Raw genomic sequence first — 23,009 nt, forward strand, 5'->3', positions numbered from 1 at the left:
GGCCAGGGAGGTTGTGGAGTCTTCATCCGTGGAAGCATTTGAAAGAATGACATTCTGTCATCCTTGGAGACATTCAAAGCCATCTGAGCACAGTCCTGGGCAACCAGCTCTGGGTGGCCCTGCTGGAGCAGGGGAGCGCGACAAGGTGACCTCCAAGATCCCTTCCAGCCTCAACCATTCTGTGGCTGTCATGTGCCTGGTGTACATTAAATCTGTGTGATTTCACCACCTTTGTCTAATCCACTGCACTTGGCCCTTAATTGCCTTAATGCTCCTTTAGTCAAGGGCAAAAATCATGGCACCAGGCCAGCAATCCAGGTTCTTTCCTGCCATCCCTGGCTGCAGGAGCTGTGAGCATGTGGTCTCCTGCACTCAACTAACTTTGTTTCTAAGTACTTCTTATGCATACAGGAGATTAAGGGCTAGCTATGAACTTGCAGTTCCTTAGTGCTTGTATTGAGATGTTCTCCCACTGTCATGGCCTGCAATGAAAGATGTGCTTTTAGTTTTTGTTTAGGTGACTGGCAGAAACAAAATTGAGTGGTTTAAATTGAGAAGAATAAGGACACTTGTTGATCTTGTGCAGCAGGTAGCCGAGACCCTCGAATCTGTGAGGGTCAGGTGTAGGTTCTCTGTAATTGGCACCTATGGCCCAGGATCAAAATCCTTTGAAGGATTAATCATTGTTTCCCAGTTCTAAAGGGCTGAACAACAACTATGTGGTGAGCAATAAATCCAATGAGGAACAGCAGAGATCATCCTTGCTGCTGTTTTTTCCTCCTTCTGCTGTTCTTATCTGCTGCTGATAACCTTTTACTCTAACATTTGATAAATACAATGGCCAAATCTCTGCAAGCAGATGTCAAAATAGTCTGTGACTTCTCCCTCTTCTTCAGCCCTTACTGCTGGAGAGGTTATCCATGCCAGGCACAATTAGCTGGGAGTCCCATGCCACATGTTGCTGATGGCATAATCTTTATTTATCAGAGAAAACTGATGAACTACTCAGCATCCTTACTAACTGTGATTAATTGAACACACTCCCTTCACCCCAAACTCAAGTGTCAAAGAAAGCCTTCCTGAGACAAGCAGAGGTGGTGGGACTCAGAGCACTCTTGAGCTGGACTGTTTGAAAACTGCAAACCATGATGACTGTTAGAGAGATGTGATTATCCCAGTAGAGTTAATGATCATGAGTGTTTCTCCCAGGGATGTTTGGATAGCAATGTACAGATGAGCTGAGATTTCCTTGATCAAGGAAAACCGACTTTAACATGTTTGAGGAAGCAATTGGTTGTCCTGATGTGGCCTTAAGATATATAAATCATCAGCTGCTGTCATGGTTGTACTCTTCAAAATCTGGAAGCTGCAGATTTCTGGAGAAACTGTCCCCTCTGAGATACTCATGGGATGATTAAAATGGGGGAGTCCTTCATGCAGAGAGAACTGAGACTCTGGCCTTCAGTGAGGAGGAGCAATAGGAAACACGCACCATAAACAAGCACAAATAACAGAAAGCTGTCCCTTGGAAGCAGGTTAATCATGAGTGAAAGAAGAAAACTATCACAAAACAAAAACATCTTCCTTGCAGAAGCTTGTTTCTCTGTGTTCTGAGAACCACTTGGCCTAGCCCTCTGTTAGCTCTGCTCTCTTACAGCAGTTTGGGATGTTGCTTGGTTTTGTTTTTCCTTTGGACCATAAAGACCACCTCAAGATTTTTGAAACCATAAAACCAGATTATATTTATTGATTTAATCATTTAATGGGATCAACTTGAATCAACTTTCTGATAGAAGAAAAAGAATAATTCTTGCCTTGCCCAGCACTAGATCTGTGTATGGGTTCTCCTCCCTCCTCACAGGTCATTCGAGTTTGTGTCCCATAAACTTTTATTCAGAATCACAGGGAACAACGTTTCCAGCTTATGTGAATAAATGAGAAGTCTGATCACCCAAATCTATGTCGGGGACCAATTCAGCTGAGAAATGAGTGCATCAGTTATCAGCTTTTTAGGTTATGAGCAGATGTCTTCCATGTGGACATGGCAGCGCAATCTGATTAATGGAGTCATTTCTCCCTACTAGTGATATTTCTTCAGATTTTGAATACAGGGTTCCCAAGAGATGGGCAGATAGTCACAGGAATTGCAAACCCATTTCTCTTTGCAGTTTTATGTTGCCTGACTCTGGTCACATCTCTGCTAGATATCTTCCTGTGCTTTGGTTTTGTCTTCCTTTTTATTCTGTGATAGCCATTAGGTTCTTGAACTATTGTGGAACAAATTAAGCTCCATCCTCGTGGTCTGAAGGACATCATTTGTATATCCACAGAAAATCACAGGCTGTTTTACCAACACTGATTCTGACGGAGCAGAAAGAGTGCATGGTTTAGGAATGCAGAATTTTTACCAAACTGCATGTAATCAAGCCCATTTTATGTTTCTGGAGCTTATTTGCCAGTTTTCAGCATCTGGCTACTAAAGTAATTAATTTCCTCAGTGCTGGGAATCAGAGAATCACTGGTTAGGGTTGGAAAGGACCTTAAGATCATTCAGTTCCAACCCCCCTGCCATGGGCAGGGACACCTTCCACTCGACCATGTTTCCAAGGCTCTGTCCAACCTGGCCTTGAACACTGCCAGGGATGGAGCATTCACAGCTTCCTTGGGCAACCCATTCCAGTGCCTCACTGCCCTCACAGTAAAGAACTTCCTCCTTGTATCTAACCTGAACTTCCCAATCTCAGATGGAAATAACCTGAATAATTTTGCTACATGCCATGTCATATCTTTGCAGCTGAAAGATTGCAAAGATAGTTTCTAAGTGAGTTAAATGTAAGCATCTATATCTCAGTGGTATCCAGTGGAAAGACTGTTAGCTGATTACCTATTTATCTAACATATAAGATCTACTAGCTACATCTCTGTCCTATAATGGGAGTGTAATTGTAGATGTGGTGAGCTTGGAGGGAGTACAGAGAGGCAGCAGCATTGACTTCTACATTTTTCAGCATCTTTCAGAACCTGTAGAAATTTGAAGGCGGTTACTGAGGTAGTTCGAGTGCACAGAAATGCACTGTATCTTACCTGTCCTCAGGGGAGGATGTCCTTACGTGTCCTGCCGTTTTGCCTGAGCCCGGGGGTCATCCTACCATTGGTTTTAGGGAGCGGCCAGCAATGAGATGAAAGTAGAAAAGTCTGTTTTGCACAGTCGGCCAGTATTTCATGCAGAGGATATCTTGAGAGCAGGGGTGTTAGCTTATCCTTATCTGCAAGGTGACTTAATGTTTGCAAACAACTGAAGATCAAAATTTGCCTTAAGAGAGGATACAGACGTTAACTGCTGCTTTTCTTTCTTATTGCAAACCCTATTTGTTGTTGTCCTACCTGAGTAACAGATAATAAATCAGAGCATGGCCTGTAACCGAAACTTAACCCTGTGAAATTATCTATGCATTGGCAATGCATTATCTGTGTGTCTGTTTGCTCTCTGTTAGCGGGAGCATAAAATCCAGTCATAAAGCTTGTGGTGCTGCACCTGGGGTACTGGCAGGAGTGACCATATCATGGCTTAGTGAAACGTTGACACAGTAAATGGGGAGAAGCCTTTTGCTGCAGGCAGGAGGGCCTTACTGAGCAGAAGGTAGCATAGAAAATAGTGATGCTGTTGTATCAGTGACTTGCTTCAAAGCGCCTGAGCTGGGGAAAACTCTGCGTATTTGGAAAAGGGAATAATTTTAAACTGACTTCTCACTGCTCCCACAGCATGGGATGGCCACAGGTGATCTGTGGGGAACGTTTGCTCTTTGAGATGACAATCCTCATTGATTACTGTATTTGCTGTCTATTTTTGTGACAACTGTTGATCTGGTTCTCATCTGTGACCCTTGTAGTTAGGTCAGTCCCTTTTCTCATCTGTTTGAGAAAACTGTGTGGCTGGGGAAAAGTGGCTGTGGAATATCTAACTGCAAGTCTTAAGGGCAATGATATTTTCTCTTGTATTGATGAGTTAATACAACATGAGTAGGAAGGCATAAGAACGGGTCCTACAAGCCTGCGTGAGGAAGTTTTAGTTATGATGGTGTGATGCGGGAATAGCCAATATTTTTCATCCCCTACCCCTCATAATCACATCCGCCTTTCTCATTTGCCTTCCCCTTTCCCCTGAGGCTTCCTTCTCCCTCTGAAACCTTCTGTGAACTTCCTTTCTCTTCTAGAAGAGATGTTAAGGCACCTTTTTCTGCCGGGAGGGGTTGAATAGATTTTGATAGGAAGGTCACGAAAAGCCCAACTTTGTCTAACATCTCTTGTTGGGACAGCAGGAAGGACTGGCAGTGCATTCCTTACATGCCCATAGACAGACCAACAGGTCTGAAGTGTGCTTTCAAAAGAGCCATGGATCTGAACTATGTGATTGCAGGTATGAGACCCTCATTCCTGTGAAGTTATTGAGGGAGGATCCCCTGAAAATTGCCTACACATATGACAAGGTCAGTGGTTTAAAAAATGGTATTTACAAAAGCCTTCAGATAGCTGAGGTTTTGCTTAAAGACACCAGTGCAGGGCATGCTGAAGGTTTGATGATGGATGCAGGAGATGGCATATAGCAAGACCAGATTCTGTGGCAGAGGCATACCCCAGCACCATGTGGACAGCACAGAGACCTCTTCAACTCCTAAGCCAAAGTGTCCCATAGAAGGTAGTGGATAGAGAACTCTGATGTACCTGGGTACTCTGAGGCACTCATTAAAGAATTCCCTATGTCTGTTACTACAGAAGGAGCTTGGGGAGGTTAGCATCCGTGCCTTTGCTGTCATCAGTCAATAGCACAGTCTGTGCTGTCTTTGGCAGAAGCACCCAGTATGGACTCAGAAACCCACAATAAACTTCCTAGTACACAGACTAGGGCTTTGACATACATGGGTTGGTGTCAGTTAATCTGCCCAAGAAGGAGTTTAGGCTTTTGGGTTTTTTTTCCCCCATTCTTTTTCTTACCTTCCCTGGATACAGAAAAGGAGTCAGGACTCTCTTGCCTGTAAAATGATTTTCGGCCAGCAACCAGAGCATGTTTTCTGCTAAATTGTCAGAAGCCAAATGTGGAGGCTTGGATAAAGCCAAAGACTGAACTACAGGCAGCAATCTTGTTTAGATGGCAAAGAATTCCTGCTCCTTGTTTTTACAGTATGTCTGTTTGCTCCAGCAGAGCAATGGGACTGGCATGTGGTGCTTCTGCACCAGCTCTGAATCAAGTCATTTAACTTGATAATTAGGATAATTAGTAATTAGGAAATCCTGCTTCCATGTGTATTCTGGTTGCAAAGCTCCAGTATAATCCAATGGATTGTCTGGAGAACAATGTGGAGAGAGAACATAATCGCACCAAAAATAATGTAAGTGGATTTATAATTCTACAGTGGGAGATGGGAAATGACCAGCAGAATTCATCTGGGAGGTGAAAAGTCAAAGTTTGTGTCTGAAGTCAGCAGGTTGAGTGGGTCAGTGTCTGTGAAGTGCCAATGAACACAAACACTCGGCTTTTATCAGTTGTTCAGCATAATCCTTTCAGAGTGCTGTGTTGAGTTGTTTTTGAAGGCCCCGTGCCAGGGCCTTATCAGATCAACCTAGATCAAAGGTTAGGCTTGATATTATATTTGTGTATATTTCTGCCTTTTTTTCTGCCCCGTTCTACTTGGCAGTCCAGAGGCTTTAAGTTACGCCAAGTGTTTGTCGAAATGGAGCAATGAAAGCTGTTTCATCCTGGCCTTCTCTCACCCAACATGCAGATGGGTGGAGAACACAGAGATACACCACCGGGCCCTGAGCTCACTCCCTGTATGGTCCACACTGATTTCTGATGTGGTGAAGGTCCTAAATCATAACTGGGACAAACATTTATGGAGAGAATTGTCCATAGAAACTTGGGGTCAAGAAGCCTTGATCCAGCCACAAAGCACTCACTGATGCTGGCTATGGGGGGCTATGTGGGCTTATCCAAAACTGGTTTTTGTGTTTGCTAGATCACAGGCAATTGGACAATGGAGCAGATTGGGAAGTCTTTAAGCAAAGTTGGAAGTCCACCAAGTTGCCTGGGATATAATGCTTCCAGGTCTGCTGGACACACTGACAGGATGCTAAGCCTAAACTCTGGACTCTGTCCCTCTGAACCATCTGATTTGTACTCCAGAAACATTGCTTGTATTAATGGGATTGAGCAAGATACGGACTCAAGCAGAGGCTAACAGATCAACCTGCTGTTAGCAAGCTCTCTGGCATGGTTTTGGCCCATACAGGTCTTGTTTGGTGAATTAATGTAGGCCAGACACTACTCTTTGTTTTATGGACAAGACCACTCTGACTTGAGGGAAAAAGGGACTGAAGGGAGTGTAAGAGTGTAGGCCTGGATTATGCTTTGTGGTCAAAGCATTTAGGTTGCTCACATGGGTTGTCAAAGCTGTCTGCAGTACTGAGCATTTCCTTGGCTCCTCCAGCACAATTACTAATGTTCCACCTGCCTGAAGAGTTTGGAATCAGGAACTGTAACACTTCCACAGGTTCACGACATCCTTGTCCCATTCCCAGCCTTCCAAATACTCTGGGTTTAAAGCTTACTTTTTCAGATAGCTGAAGCAAACAGGAACATGTGCTTTATATAGAATAACATATGATACGAACATATTATAGATAGATATGAACAAAAGTATATATATGAGTATAGGTATGAACAAAAGAAAGTCCCAGTACACTTAGTTTCCTTGATTTCCTTACCATTCTTCTGTATGGACATGAGAATCCTCTGTACATGCTTTTTCCCAGATCTGCTTGGTTGGGGTCTGTTTTCTGTGCCTTTGGCTTTCATGCTGTAATTTTCTTCAGTGTGGCTGACGAGATCCTTTTCTCTTACAAAGCTGGAGCCCTTTGATCACTTTTATCAGTTGATCTCTTCATTGATGATTTCCTTTCTGCAGTTATGTGTTTTGCCTTGCCTGGCAACCATCTCGCTGATCAAGGATGCTGTGTTTTGTATGGAAAACCATTGAAGCTTAAGGGCTCCCACTGCCTGCCTTGTGCCTGTCTTCACCACCACTAGTGAGGGGAGGCCTGGGAGCATTCCTTCCACCAGAATTCCCCAAATGTGCACAGGGAGTTTCCTCAAATTGCCTTTCTGAGCCTTGCGGAAGAGAGATGACTCACGGAATCACTCTTTCACAGCGGTGGTGAGGCGCACTTGGGCACATGGTGGCACTAGGTGCATGGCAAAACGAGCCACCTCAGCTGTACATCTCTGATGGAAGGGGCAAAAGCCAGAACACCGCATGGCAGAGTAAGGAACATGGGTCTGCAGTAGGATGTCTGGGAATACTCCCTTAGCAAGTGCCTTCCTCTGTCTGTCATCTGTCGTCCGAATTCTGCTTCTGGTCATATTACACCCGCGTATCCCTTGGGACAAGCTCTTCCTGCAATGCTTTCTCATGGCTCCTTTGCACACAAACCCAGGGCACATTCCTGCTGGCTTATTAAGCGATCTGTGGCACAGTTACTGAAAATCTTGCTCACATTAAAGAAAAATACTGGTTGTTTAAAAGGTGATGGCTTAATTCTGAGCCTGGGTCCCTCCTTCAGAATCCTTTAATGGCTGCTCAGCATCACCTTGGCAGCCGAAACTTCGGAGCCATAAAATGTGAAACTTTTAAATTTTTTCCTTATGACAGAGGTATTTGGGGTAGAAAATCGGAATGACACAAAGGGAGAGATTTGCCAGGGAGCTCTAAGGGGGAAACAGAACTGGACAATCTTTTTCTAATTATCGTAATAGAGTGCCATTATCAGAAATGCTCTGTGCTCTGTTGGGAAAGAAAGTTATGTTAATAGGAAACAAAGATATTTGATCCTTCATAGATCAAAGCACTTTTATGATGCTGCTGTCATTTTGAAAGGCTCTTGGTGTAACAATGGTGCTCAGTGGACAACGGCTCTATTGTGTGTCACTTATTTACCTTCTAACAAAACCCATCAGACCTAGTGTATCATTTATGAGGTCCGATTTGATGAGAAATGCTTCACTCTGCCATAAAACACTAGTTTTTAGAACTATGCTGCAGTTTCACTGCCTACAAATGTGACAAGTTCCACTATGCAAAAACAAATATTTGCTATGGAAATAAAAACTTGCTGAAATCCACTGAAGTGCAAAAGGCTCCTTGCAAAGACTCTGAATTCCTTTCTGGAAAGGCCTTTGGGCTTTCTTACCCATTTTTTTTTCCTGTTTCTTTATAGGGATTCAGAATTAACTCTGAGAGCTTTCAAGCAGCATTTTTCCTTTTGTATTTATACTGCACTTAGAGCAGTGGGAATGCTGGTCCATGACCAAAGCTCTAAAGTGCTCTCCCAACACAGGATAATAATAAAAGTAGAGAGAGATCGATACTGAGAACAGCTCACCTATGGCTCTCAAAATGGATTTCTTACTGCTGTAAAACCCTCCAGGGAAGGGAAAAGTGTTTTAAGACCTGGAAAGGCCTGCGTACACCAGCAATGTTGTGTAAAGAATAATGCCAAGAGGATGGGAAAAGGAGAGAGGATTCATTTCAAGGGAAAGCCTATCAATTCTTGTAGATAGAAAGAACTGATAACAGGATTCAGGGACAGAACTAAATAATTCATACTGGTAGTTTTCTTTGACCTTTTAGTTCTGTACATGGGAGGATCATTGATTCCTATTTAAGTGGAGTGAATAGAATGAAAAAAGTGTTTGACTTATGAATAGCTTGTCAGCTCACCAAACCTAACACTTGCTGAAGCCAATAAAACACAATCATTTATTGTTTGTTTGCTACTGACCCTTGTATAAAGGTGCTTTTAAAATTATTTTCTTTTCATGGATGCTTTGTTTCTGCAGTTATTGTATATTAGTGCAAGGCATGACTGGCAATTCCTCTCACTGCCTCTGCCTGAGCCTCTTCTAACTTGATAGCACCAATTCCATGAGTGCAGGACACCAAGACTTGGTCATACAGACCTAGCTATGTAGTATATAGCCTATAACATCAACAGCTTTAATAACTCATATTGTTTATTCTGTAATTTGAGAAGAAAGTTACTTGAAACTAGGAGATGACCTCTTAATCAGACAAATGCAAGTGAGAGCACATGTCCCCAAAACTGCAAAGCTTTCTGGAATCCCGGAGGCACATCTTGGGTATAAGCCAGAAGCAGGATGAGAGTGGGACAGAGAGGCATGGAAGTACGGCATTGAGGAAGTATTGGCATCATCCAGAGAAGCAGGTTCTGTATGAATAGGAAGGTAACAGCTTTTGGGTGAATCTGTGGCTGAACAGCTGCCTAAACCTACATACATATCCCCCCACCCCCCAACAAAGCCAACCAACTAACCCACTGGAAAATCCAACAGTATGAAGAATTGTCAGTATACTGGGACAAGGGTATATCAAATAAAGCAAATCTCCTCATACTTTGCATTCACTGTAGGGCATTCAGTCAGGGACCTGTTTTCCTAGTTCATAAATTAAGATGTCAATATCTGGCTTTTCCACTAGGTTAGTTTGCCATGGTTTAGACATATTCTCATGAATCATCTCTTCTGTGTACTTCCCTGGAACAATGAACTTGGATCCTCTTTCATTTGCTCACTGATGATGATGTTCAGGCAGAGGAGTGCTGTTAACTTGTTAACACCGCAGATTTAAGACTGATTTAGTATCCTAGAATTCACTCTCTGGCCACACAAAACTTTCTGGATTCATTTTCATAGTTAACCAGAAAAGAGGCCTAGGAGAGTTTCACAGGCAGCTGTGGGACTTCCTACAGGAGACAAAACCTGTTCCTAGTAGAACAATCTCCCCAGTTACTTTTTTCTTAGAAGGCTGGGAGAGCTCTTCGGGAAACATCATAAACTGGAAGTGCTGCTAATCACTGCAGTGACATCTGTAGATAGTCCTGAGAAGCTGTTGTTATGCATGGAACCAAATTAGTAACTGCAGACACCTGTCAAAACAGTGATTACATATCAAGAATGACACCAGACGAAAAAGGAGATGTTTGAAATTTCCTTTGAGTATTAGAGTCCTGAGACTTTCAGGGCCAGTTGGAGAAGACTCTTGGTACATCAGTGCATAATACTTAGTGCAAGTCTTTGGATTCACAGATGGACAGTTTTTTCCCTTGTTAATGAAGCGTATTTTTTACTTGGCGAGTGAAAAATGTTGCCACGTGTGAAAAGATTAAATAGGGATTTTGAGTGGACTCTTTGTCTGTGACTGAGACTGTTAGAAATCCTGGCTGTGGGCCAGCTCTCAAGAGGAATATTCTTAATGTTTGTTTTTTTCCTATGACTGAGATTGGATCCTTAGATAATTCTGACAATGCCACAACAAATTGTTTTATGAAGAGAACATATTCATATTTCCTATGTCTCCAGGGTCACTGGAGCACGAGCCTGTGATAGTCATTATGTGAACAAGATGTTTGTAATGTTGATACTGCCTTTTCATTCTGATACGCTCGCAAGTGTTGGGTGCAACACATGGGGTTGCTTCTACTTTATTAGCATGGGTAAATCTCTATTTTTCTTTAAAATTTCTGATCTCATGTAGCTGGGACTCTTCAACCAAAGACAAATAAAGACCTGATGGAATCAATTTCCTAAGCTTAGTTTAGATAACATACAATAGTCCCTACGTATTTTAAAATAACACTATTGCAGAATGACAGATTTGTCCCTTGGTTGTCACATGTTATTGAAAGAGAACATGAGGTGCTTAATATGGTTGATAGAGATGCTGGTCCTTTTGCTGGTGGAAGCAGTGCAGCTCTGCTGGAGTTTGGGCTGTGTTCTCGGGAGCACCCAAGCTTCTGCACAATCACTGTGCCTTATGGATCTGGAAAGGATTTTCTAACACTGTTGTTGCTGCTGTGATCCTAGTTCAGGTTTTTATTGTTAGCTTTCCTGTACTCATGTTCTTACTCTTCTGTCTCCACTTCCTTGTTGACCTACAGGAAGAACATTAATTTTGCTACAAACATTTTTAAATATTTAAGCCTCTCTCAAGTGCTTGTGTAATGAGGATTTCAACGAGACCTTAACTTTCAGATAGCATCCTAAACTGATGACAGAGAAATGGCTGATAATGAGATGATTGTTCCAGTGTTTCATGCAACAGTCAGAGGAAGTAAGTGAAGCCCACTCCTGTAAAGCTGAAAAAGTGATGGTGTAAAGCTGAAAAAGTGATGGCCTCTTTGTATGTATCAGATGAATTTCCATCTGTTTTGTAATCCCCTGGCCTGTTTCATCTGCCACATAAGGGACTGGAATGAAAATCAGGACACATATGGGAGAATTTACTGTCTCAGCAGAAGCAGCAGCCTAGTGCAGCAGAACCTCCCCCTCACGTGGTCCAGTATGGTCTGAAGCCTGCTCATAACATTCATCACTTGACCTGATGCATGCCCTTGCCACAGAGTCGGAGAAGCCAATCTTGCATGTAGCAATTGTGAGAGGTCATCACTGAGATGTGGACAGTGTGCACAGGGAGCAGGATCTGTTCGTAAGGGTCTGTGAGGGAAGTTTTGGTCAAAGACTTTGTGTTGAAATGAAACGTTTTTCTCTTTTTTTCCCCCTCCCTGGGCACCTAATGAGAGCACACAACCAGTCATTGATAGTTTGCCAAGAATTTCGGACATTCAGGAGGTTAGCTTAAGACTTGGGAAGGATTAATTGAGAATGAATGCAATTTTGTGAGGTGTTAGGTCCTGATTAAATGCTCTTTACTGTGTAGTCACATTTTATTACAACTTACATATGTTTGGAACACTGATAGAAAAGAAACCATGTCACCTATTTACAATCACTACACATTTACATTATATTATTTACAGATAATGAATTTAGTAATATATATGAGCAGAAAATACAGCAAATATCACTATGAAACTGTACAGGGCTTAATCTCACGTCCTTTACTGTGGTTGCATTTCACTGTAATAATAAATACAGTTCTATATTTACACATTTTACTTTAAAAATCTATTAAATGAATTTTAACAATTTCAAGTTTAAAATATCTGATAAAAATATTTCAAACATGCTTATAAAAATAAGACACAAAGCCTTTAGGACTTTCTGCAAGCTAAAAAAGTTCTGATAAAAGAAGCTTTCTTTAACTAGCCTTTAGAATTATAATCTTATTTTGTTTCTCAAATCACTTTACAAACTTCTTAAATATAGCGAGCTGAAAGGAATTTCATTGACATTAAGCAGAGCAGCACAGATGGACCCCAGTTAAATTAAAGCTAAGTAAACATGGTAATAGGTATTGTGCAATGGTTGACTGATCCTCTGTTTAATCCAAAGTGGTTTCAGGCATCCTTCTGCAGCTGTATGCTGCACTGCTTCAAAACCCACAAGAGATAAAGGATTAAGATAAGTTCTCAGCTGACTTTGTCATACATAATTTTAGCATTGGTTCATGTTTTTTCCTGAAGGATGAACATGTCAGCCAAAGTCAACTGATGCCATCTGTAGCTGCAAAACTGAAAATATGCCAGTGTGAATGGACAAGAAAATCAAGGCATATCCATTGTTGGCAACAAATTCTTCATTGTGAAAAATCTGTCCTTTGAGTCCCAGCAAGTTTTATATACAGTAACAGATGAACAACAGAGATCATCTGTAACTGATTACCATAATTATTGGGCTAGCCTAACCTTGGTAATGTTAAAAATTAGCCTAATTCACCTGAAGGTTGAGTGGCCATTAACTGAGCAGTGAGCACTGGGCTATTAAATGTTACTCCTCAGGGAGCTATTTTTAACAACAACAAAAAAAAAAGATTAGATTTGTGCACTTGTATGTCTTAAATGATCAGCTTACTCAAGCAAAAGGTGCCAGCTCTGAGAAAAGCATACTGGAATATCCCCTGATGGCTTGGCCAAGGTCAAAGGCTGATATTCTAGGGAAGTGAAGGTGGCGCTGTGGTCTGACATACTTTCACAGTAGACTTGGCAAGGAAGGCCTGAAGTCTTTCATCTCTAACTAGGATGCTTCTAATGTGTAAACATATATGCGTTGCTTCAGCAAAGTGTTAACAGATTTAGAGCCACAGAGGAACTCTCTATTAATCTAACCTAATCTTTTCCTCAACTAAAGCCATCAGAAGTCCCCGAATTCCAGTAGCTGGTCCAATACCTTTTTTGGCAATATATCCAATTTGAATTTAGAGATTTTCGGTGACAGATGGTACTATTATCTAATGACCATCATTGTCAACAATTCGCACCTTTATTTCTATGCTGCATATCCCTAGTGTCAACTTCCAGTTGATCCTACCAGATTCTTCGCTCTTGAATGAGCAGTCCTCTGCTCTCAAACTTCCGTTTCACAGAAGTAGCTACTTACAAAATGGGATCAAATCACTTCTTTCTTAAGCTGCTTTAAATTTATGATATTAATATCCTTTATTAGCTTAATAGGACTGCTCTTCCATTTAGATACCTTGCTGAATAAGGGCCATACACAGATGCTTATAAAAACTATGATGGCACTTAAAAACTATTATTAAACCCAAATTACAATAGTGGGGAAGGGGGGAAGAGGAGACAACCCAAGCTCATAAAACTGCACCAGGTGATACTTTGAGAAAACAGCTTACCAATTTAATGTGCTAATTTTGCTCTTGAACAACTGATGCCTTTCTGAGTAGTGCTACTTCAAAAGAGAGCAGCTGATACAACTGCGCACACTGCAGCAACTTTCAGTTTCTCTCTTCATCCCAGCATTTCGGAAGCAGGCTGAGAAGGCTCAAGTATTTGATTTTCAGCCTGCTGCAAGTTTTGTCACTGTCTGTTTCCTGATGTGTGTAACAGTAAATCAGAGGCACTCTCCAGCGTGCATACACACATCCATACCTACTTTTGGGATTAAAAATTCTGTAAACATAGATATTTTCTGCAATGCCACTGAAACTAGCGACATGGAACAAATGCGACTGATGAAAGATTGCAGCTTTCTGTCATTTGATAAGATGATGGCATTAGTGAATTGCTGCTAGGCACATCATATGATATGCTGGCACTTGTGAAGGTTACCAATGCTTGTGTTGAGTCACAAGATTGTTTTTCTATGTCTTCTGAATTCACAGAGATCAGACTAGCATGTTTTGATCTCCTCCATAACAAAGTTTGCTTCCGAAGGCTTCCCAAGTCCTCCTTAAAGTGTGGATTGAAAAGTATATAAAGGAGTGGGTTTAGACATGCAGGCAGTGGGACAATCACCAGCAGTATTGACTTAATCACTTCTGGGCTGATAAAAGTAAGGTTTAGTAAGGAGGAAAAAGATAAGAAGGCCACAGGGCAATAAAGAATGCAATTAGTAAAAAGTAACAAGGCTATATGTTTGACCATAGAGCAATCCCAGATGTTGTCTAGTTCTCCCTTTTCTAAACTACAGTAGAGCTTTGTATAAGCAATAGTCATTACCAGAAAACAAAGGGAGTTCAACAATACCAGTGCTACCATGTAGCCCATAGCAGTGGGTTCTCCAAATGGTAGTGGTAAACATAGTGGAGAAACCCCATACTCACTCCCAGTGAGGAGAGGTATCATTGCAATGATTAGTGCCAACATAAAGCAAAAGAAAATGGCAATTTTTATGCTAGCAATAGAAGATTTTGTTTCAAACTTTGTAGCGTGTTTTACAGAGAACGCACGTTCAAGTGCAGCTATGGTAAGGAGGAAAATGGAAGCCTCTGAAGCAAAAATGGAGAGAAGCCCAGTTATTTGGCAACCAATTCCACTTTCCCACTGTGCTCCGTACTGAGCAAAGCTACCAAAAGTTGATGCATCCACACTAGCCAGAACTCCACTGGCCAGACCCATCAAGGTATTTACAATAGCTATTAAACTGATCAACAGTTTTATGGAGGACATATACAATGGAGATCTGAAAACTGTAGCAGACACCAGTGCATTGCAAATAAAGGTCAAACCCACTATGATCCACACTCCAATTCTGATCAGCCAGCTACCAAACAGATGGTCACACGGTTTGAAGGGACCTGAAATGACAAAATGAAAAAGATCATGGAAAACCCATATGAACCAAACATCAATTTTGCACTCTCTAAAGGGCAAAGATTTCACTGCTTCGTGCAGATTCTCAGCACAGCCAAGCAATGAGTTTCAGTCCAAAAGGGGACCTGTGAATTTGCTCTTCCTTTGCAGTAATTTGAGACCTTGATAACATACTGCTAAATGCATGTTGCATGTTGTGTTACATGAGCCTGTGTCCCTTAAGTCAAATAGTGTATGGGTTTCTTTTTGTGCCTAGCAGTACAAGTGCAATGTCAATGTCCAGTCAGTAGTTTCAAGAAATGCTGTGTTTGTCAGTGTGTGAAAAAAGCTGAAAAAGATGCCTCTCACTAAACTAGGGCAGGTTGCTATTGAATCCTGGTGAAGTGTGGTGTAGTGGTTATCAACAGATGCACTTTGGTTGTCTTATAACATGTCGTTACATGGATGATGAAAACTGAGGTTGTCTTTTCATTTCAAAGTTCTGCCTTTTCGGAGGAGCCTCTAATGAACTGTGGTTGAAGTCAGGTCATTATGATCGAAGCCTGGTGTATATTCTCATAAACTGAGGTTCACATGCTGTGCAGTTGAAGCTGAATGCTCTGCTCCCTGAGAAACACTATTTATCTTAGTACAAGCCAGCTATACTCTCTCAAAGGAAGTCCTTTACAATGGTCTGTGCTTCTCCATGAAGACACAAACCCAGCAGCTCAGATGCGCTCCATATGACTACAGCTGTTGCCATCAAGTAGACATAAGCATCCATTGTGTCAAGTTTTTCTAAGATACCATTTGAAAGATCAGCATGGAAGCCAAGTTTTCTCTTGAGTCTGCTGATACCTTACCTTGAAGACAGTGACATTTTTGTGAAAGCAGTAATTACATTTAGGCCATAGGAGAGTATGTGATGGTCAAATGGTTCTAAATTCTTTGGCTTCCTGCCTTTACTACTACATAACTGTAAAAACCCTATTATTATTTGCTGTTCCAAAAAGGAATCTTGGCTTGGAATATATGCTAAAGTCCTAGGTTGTGACTTGGGTATTTTTGTTTATGTTTCACAATGAAAGAATGGTTAGGGAAAACGCTGAATCAAGCAAGCAAACCTTATAACCACAGATCTTAAAGCTAGAAGCAGTCTTCCAAGGAGACATGTTTCTTTCCCTGCCTTAAGGGAAACTTTCAGTGGAACTAGTGGCCTGTACCCTTGTAATTCAACCAGCGTATTTATTTTTCCTTTCTGCCACACTGAGAAGCCAGAGATGCATTATTCTATAAAAGAAATAACAGTGCTGAGAGTCCCTTGCAATGGACTGTGTGCAGCAACATAGTACTGTTTAGTATTTCCTAGACATTCAACTAAACTGTGTGTTGTTCAAGAAGCTCGTGTAGAGTAACTCAGAAAAGTTCAGAAGAATTACTTTAGCTTTACAAAAGACTGAGTGAGCAAAGATTCTGCTGCCTTTTATCATCCGTGTCTTGGTAGAACAGAGTCTTTGCTCTCTCATTCCCCAAAAAGGACTTGAAGTGAGGATCTGATTCAGGACTGGATAAAACTTTTATTACACTAATAGATGAATTTAATACCTGAATAGTTTTCTTCATTTCAGTGCAAAATTTTGTATTATTGTGCAATGTATTTGTATTAATCTCACCACTTTATTGGAAAATACCATCTTACTCTACTCGTGTCAGATACAAGAGTTTGTTCTGCATCTAGAGTATCTGGTAATACTGTGCTTGGATTCCTGTCTGCCTGGCAGTTTCATACCTGGAGAAGGTGAGCATTGCACTGAATGATGAGCTTTCAAATCTTCTTCAAAGTCAAGAAAAAAGTCTTCAAAGTCACGCTCATCTGTGGGGGAGAAAATATCCAGATTTTTAGGAAAACTTTAGTACAAATTGCAATCACGTTTGTGGTATTTAAGGCCTGCTCTTGTCCTTCTCGTGCCAAACTGAGCAGAAGCAGGCACATGCCTACTTGGTTTTGGATTACTATACTCAGGATTATTTAAAAAGTTGGCACAATCACAGTTCTGAAAATGATCACATTCTCTGTTACTCAACTGCCAGTGTGACGACTGCCTGGGGAGGAGTTCAAAATACGAATCCTGCTGATGTGCCAGGCTACTAAGAATGAACTTGAGTTTTTCTGTTTCTTAAGTCATCACTGTGTATTCTTGGGTGTATTCTTACTGGGGATAGCCCTGAACTTGGAGACTTACTGGTTTGCAGAGTGGAGACAGCACAGAAAGCAGCAGGATGGTGTAACATGTATATGTGCACCTACATAGCAGGTAACAGGTCAAGTAACAGACCTTGTGCTGAAGGGGAAGAAAAATACAGTAATCTGCTGTCCTGGAGAGCAGATGCACTCTCTGGTACTCAGGAAGTGCTGGAAAATATATCAGCAGGTATGCCAAAGTAGCCACATAAGCTCTGTGAGTCATCCTGAAGCATGTGCACAGCAGGAGAGCCAAGGATGTGTTGCTACTTCCAAGGCTGGCAAGAAACCTGATCTTTGCTGGGCTACTCTTGTATGAAGTTACATACCAGCATCACTTCCCTGTCTCACACATAAAGGGAAGATTTCACTTCCCACGTTATTATTATTTGGACAGAAAAATGAGTGAGTGAGATTTCTGACAGAGCTGAAAAAAACGAGTTTGCTAAGCATAGGATGCTTGAATAGCATAACGCTGGGCAAGAGACAGTGAGAGGCTGCATCTGTGACTGTAAAAGTGTATTGGATTTGTTTTACATCAGAGATTGCTCATAGCTTTCAGGCAGATTTAAAAGCCAAATATGGCGATTACCTTGAATCTGTAACAACCCCACATCCTTCCTGTGGAAATCGTCAATGCTGCTATTCTCATCTTTGCTCCACTGGCTGGAGATTTTGTAGTGGCTCTCACAAGCTCCGAAGGCACAGCACTGGTAAGCATAAGGCATTTCCATAACCCTGTAGAAGAATAAGGAAGTACGCCAAGATAGTGGTTTAGCAGGGAGGGTTACTGGATTGTACTGCTCCTCTGCTATTAGCACAAAGGAACATGTTTAAATAGCCATGACTGAAAGAAAAATATCTGTGGGTAAAAATCAGTCATGATAATACAAAATGAGGACTCACAAATAAAATTCTACAACAGAAATGCAAATGATTTCTAGGCTAATTTTAGTAAAGGCACCATGAAGCATTTAAGGCATGTATGCATTTTCATGGGAGATACAAAACTGGGAGATACCTGCCTTGCCACTGAGTGAATGTTTCTCTTAGAGCTGTATTACTGTTTTATGATTTTGAATGACTTTACAGTGTAACCCAACAGTTTCTCCACGTTACTCTCTTAATGGTTTCTTTAAAAAAAACGGATCCACAGCTGCATCTACCTGCCTAACAGACAAAGCTAAAGCATCACTTCTCAAATGGAATTTCTCTAGTCTGGGGACAACAAGATCTTTTGGAATTTAAATTTTATTCATCTCTTCCCATACCCAACTCTTTTCCCAGTAAAATGGAAAAAAGGAGATTGTGTTTTGCGTACGAATTGTGAAAGCACTGCTGTAAACCAAAAGGTGAATGAGTTAGAAAGGCCCTGTGTGTGGAAACAAATGTCACTGAGGAACAGGTTTTACTTTATTAATTGTCTTAGAAATGAGCATGGTCACTGCAGGACACTGGATGTTTATTCCTAACTCTTTGAAGTTCATCCTAATCTTTGAAGGTCATCCCTAACACATCACTGAGGATAGGTCTGAGTTTCAAATGATTCTGAGGGCTTCTTTTGTCAGAAAAATGCTCATTTCTGGTATGTTTTGATTCTAATTCCTTGGGGGATATGCAAAATCTGGAGTAACATGGAAGAACTGAATACACTCAGGTTCTATAAGCTACTTCTATTCCCCAGATAATTCTATGCTTTAGAAGCAGAGATATTTAATTTGCACAGTTTGCCAATAGTACAAAGTAAAACTTAACAAGTCACCTGAATTCCAAAAGCCCAATAAATGAAAAAAAGACACAGATAAAGTCGCAAAGTTATTCTGGCTTAACTTAAAAGGAATAAAACAGAATTAGATCCTCCTATCAGATTACTTTCAACAGGTTAATCATGTAAATTATCATTATGAGCATTCCAAGCAACCTCTAACCCCCTGGGAAATCTGCAAAGAAATCAGTCGGAATCAGGCGCAGTGCCAACAGGACTTCAACTTGTGTGCTAGCCAAAAGCCTGGTACAAAGAAGGGAAATCAGAACCCTAAATTCTAAAGTAATTTCAAATTAGTGCATTTTGGGGCATTTGGATTCTATACACTTATATTTTTGTTGGGAATTAGCAACAAAAATGTGTACCCTTGTACCCCAGTGCAAAAAGCTTCATATAGTGTTTTTAAGGTACACCAAGGAAAGTTTAAGATAACAAAGATCCAACTATTAAGCAACCTCATGCCAGCATATTTAAATACTTAATTTCTAATTCATTTCTGTGCATGCCATCTTTTAAAATAAGATGATCTCAACTGAACTTTTTTTAACACATTTCCCAGAAACCCTTCTTAAATAAACTATAATTAAACCCATAGATGACTAGACTAACCCATAGCTCCATAGCTAGTCGCCTGGGCTAAATCCATCCTCGATCCCCAACTAGAAATTCTCCTTTTCTGGATGTTAAAAAATAAATACTCCCCACAAACAAACAAGCAAACAAAAACTTCTCAAAAGAAACACCGACAGTTGTGCAAGGTGATCACTGTAACTTGTGGCTTCGGACCTTTTGGAAGTCATTGATCCAGCTGCGGAAATGATCAGCCGTAGTAGATATTTTGGGCTCAAGGGACTAATAAATGTATTCTCTTACCATTCAAACAGATCTGTGTGCTTAATAATGGCAGATTTCCAGAAGCTGTTGCACTTCTACCAGCCTGCTAGCCTGTCATACATTGAAAATGTGGACGTCTCACATTGCACCAATCCACTACTTTGATGAAGTAGGCAAAAAACCCCAACTGCTTTGAAATTATCTTTAAAGAGCAAGACTTCCATTTCCTATCCTCTCTTGTTGTAGGTCTTTGTCCCTCCTGGGTTACTAGGATATACAGATAGGCCTAAAATTGGTGAGTGTTACTAATGTGTGTGCAAAGTGTAATTGCACGGAAGGACTGGCACCCAGAACACAGAGGATATAACATACTTTGCAGTGCAGAGAAATTAGTATCAGCTTTTCTTGGTGAGAGTGGAATTTCCTTCTCACGAAAAATATATTCAACAGAAAAAGAAATAAAAATCCCTAACCAAAAAAACAAACGACAAAAAAGAAGCAACTCTCAGCCATAAAGTGCTGGAAGCAATCCTTTTAATGGCTGGTGCTTATTTGATGTGGGTGATTAGATTGGACTTTGTCAAACCAAACTCTTTTAGAAACACTGGCTGAATTTATTTCTCTCTATTGCTTATCTTTCTGATGATATCTGTATCCTTGATAAGCCTTCTGCAGCAAGGAATGCCTTTTTTTTTTCTGATTTTTGCTTAAGCAGCAGAGAACACAAGGTTATTTGCTATATTGCAAAGGTGTGGGGTTGCTGGTGAATGAGAAGTTACAGTTATGATGAATGAAGCAAACACTGAGTTCTTTACAGTGCTGAATCAAAGCATCGGATCAAGAAGGAGGGAGTGCATGGCAGCCTGACTTTACTTCCTCAAAGCTTGCCTAACAGGCTGGGCTCAGCTCTTAGAGCATTCTCGTGACACTGCAGAGTTTTAATCTGCTCTGCACTCCTACTCATGACTCCCTTACTGATAATTCCAAACACTCCAGTCCTTTTCATTAGTGGTAACATCTTGAGTTGTCTGCCTGCTAAGACTCATGAGATTTTGCCAGTGCAAAAGGAAAACCTAGTGAAGACATAAGAATGGAGTCTCCCTCCTTGGAGACATTCAGAAGTTGTTTGGACATGGTCCTGGGCAACTGGCTCCAGGTGACCCTGCTTGAATAGTGTGGGTTGCACAAGACGACATCCAGAGCTCCCTTCCAATATCAACCATTCTGTGATTCTGTAACTATGTGCACACTCATTGTTTCAGATTTTATGGTAGCAAGCAATTTACAGTAAAACATAGAAAAAAATACATGTTGCATTTGGCAATCTCTAATTAAAATGTAAAAATCAAGAGAGAGTTAGGGGACATTCCCTAATGCCCTGAAGTCATCATGATTTCTCTGCAGTCATCCAGTGACAAGCAGAGCTGCAGATGATCTCTAGAGAACATTTCCTTCCTGTATCACAGAGCATCCAGCAGAAAATTATGAGCATCAAAATGTTTTAGTAATAATGGCAAAGTATTATCTGAATCTTAATCAAAAGATAACATAAAAAAACCATGGTCAAACAAGTGAGGTCAAAAATTTTGGAACTGCAGAAGTATATTCTTCCCTTGATATTTGCTGTGTTCTGACTAAATATAATGGAAGCCCTGTAAGCACAATCCAGTAGACAGACATATCACTAAGCTGCTAGCAATATTGTTTTAACAGCTTTCGAAACATATCACCAGGAAGCAGATGTGGCTCATATTAAGCAAGTACTGGGGTTAATATTTCAAAACTCTTCATAGTTTCTTCAGTTAAAAGTGAGCATAATAAAAGAAGTCTATCATTTTTATCATATTTGCTTTAGTTTTAATAGCACAGATCAAAGACTGACAATACAAGGTAACATGCATTACACACTGACACACCTTCCATTGCACACGAACACAAATGTGGCTTATTAGTTTTAATGATATACTCACTTCAATTCTGGAAAATTTTCAGATGATATCAAACTTTGTAGGGCCTGATTTCCTGTTAATTTTAAATGAGTTAAACCATGTAGCCCCGTCACAGGAAAAGAGGACAAAAGGTTGGATGACACATCCCTGCATAACAGCAAATAAAAATCAGCTTATGGGTTTTCATCTTTTTCTTTAACTCTAGAAGCGTCATGTTGGAAAAACAGATTAGACTTTTCTAACTCAATCAAAAACGACTACATTAAACAGAGGCCTCAGTCAGCAGAGCAAAGCTGCAGCACCACTCAGGAGTATGGACCTATGCTTCCAGCAGAAAGCTAACAGTAGCATCTAGCATTTAGTTAAGTCTCTGTTGCCAAATTTTGACTCCAAACATTCATAGTGACAGTTTTGAGACGAGCAAATGAATTTAAAATCTGTTCATTATATTGTTTGAATTAAAGAAAGCCGGTATCAGAACAGCTTCCCAGTTTAAAAGATTCAGTGGGATGCTACAGGGCATGGCTGCCCTGAAAGCTCCAGAGGGAGCAAGTTAGGTGTATGGGAAGACGTGTTTCAGGGTAGGATGGGTCTGGGCTGGAGCAGATGAAGGTGACAGTTCTTAGCTGAGGTTTGTCTGAGGAGCTGAGGGAAGACAGAGCTGATGAACATGGATATATAACTTGGGAAAAGTAAAACAGGAGAAAAAAAAAGTTATATAGTATTCAAAGAGGGGGGAGCCCAGAGGTATTCTTTTCTCTCTTTTTCCCTTTCTGTTTCATTTATTCTATGAGCCTTTTCAGTCCTCTTCACAATTACCTACACTGCAATACTTCAGATGGTCAACAGTCAAGAACAAGGAAGAAGGGGCGTCTGATGCTGCTGAAATCCTTTTATGCCCAAGGCTGAACAGCAAAGTTCCTGTCTCTTGGACTGTCTACTGAAGTCTATGGGCTAGACATAAAAGGATATGTTGATGAACTGGTGTTCTATCTATCTGATTTAGTGTGTCCTCTTGCTCACAAGACAGTTAAATACCAAAGGTGAAATTCTGGTCCTACTGCAATGCTAAAAATGACCCCTGACTTCAGTCAGACCAGGGTTAGAGAATAGCACTTTAGGGAACACTAGTGCACTGTTACAGTGTGTGTGTTAAAGG

The 23,009-nt window shown here is 40.9% G+C and overlaps 1 protein-coding gene across 2 annotated transcripts in view; it reads right to left on the reverse strand.

Moving 5' to 3' along the window:
• Positions 1 to 11,756: 11,756 nt before the first annotated feature.
• LGR5 (leucine rich repeat containing G protein-coupled receptor 5) overlaps positions 11,757 to 23,009 on the reverse strand; it is a 92,304-nt gene continuing 81,051 nt past the window's right edge. For both annotated transcript variants that reach the window (XM_061368000.1, XM_061367999.1), the window contains 4 exons: positions 21,872 to 21,997; positions 17,895 to 18,040; positions 16,850 to 16,933; positions 11,757 to 15,065 (listed from right to left, as the gene is read on the reverse strand). In XM_061368000.1, the coding sequence (XP_061223984.1) occupies positions 13,975 to 15,065; positions 16,850 to 16,933; positions 17,895 to 18,040; positions 21,872 to 21,997 (1,447 nt within the window). In that variant the 3' untranslated portion in view covers positions 11,757 to 13,974. The remainder of the gene's footprint in view (positions 15,066 to 16,849; positions 16,934 to 17,894; positions 18,041 to 21,871; positions 21,998 to 23,009) is intronic.

The sequence above is a fragment of the Neopsephotus bourkii genome, unplaced genomic scaffold (assembly GCF_033783945.1).
Source record: "Neopsephotus bourkii isolate Nb327-2 ecotype Australia unplaced genomic scaffold, CSIRO-AGI_Nbou_v1 NB_1423, whole genome shotgun sequence".
Taxonomy (NCBI): Eukaryota; Metazoa; Chordata; class Aves; order Psittaciformes; family Psittacidae; genus Neopsephotus; species Neopsephotus bourkii.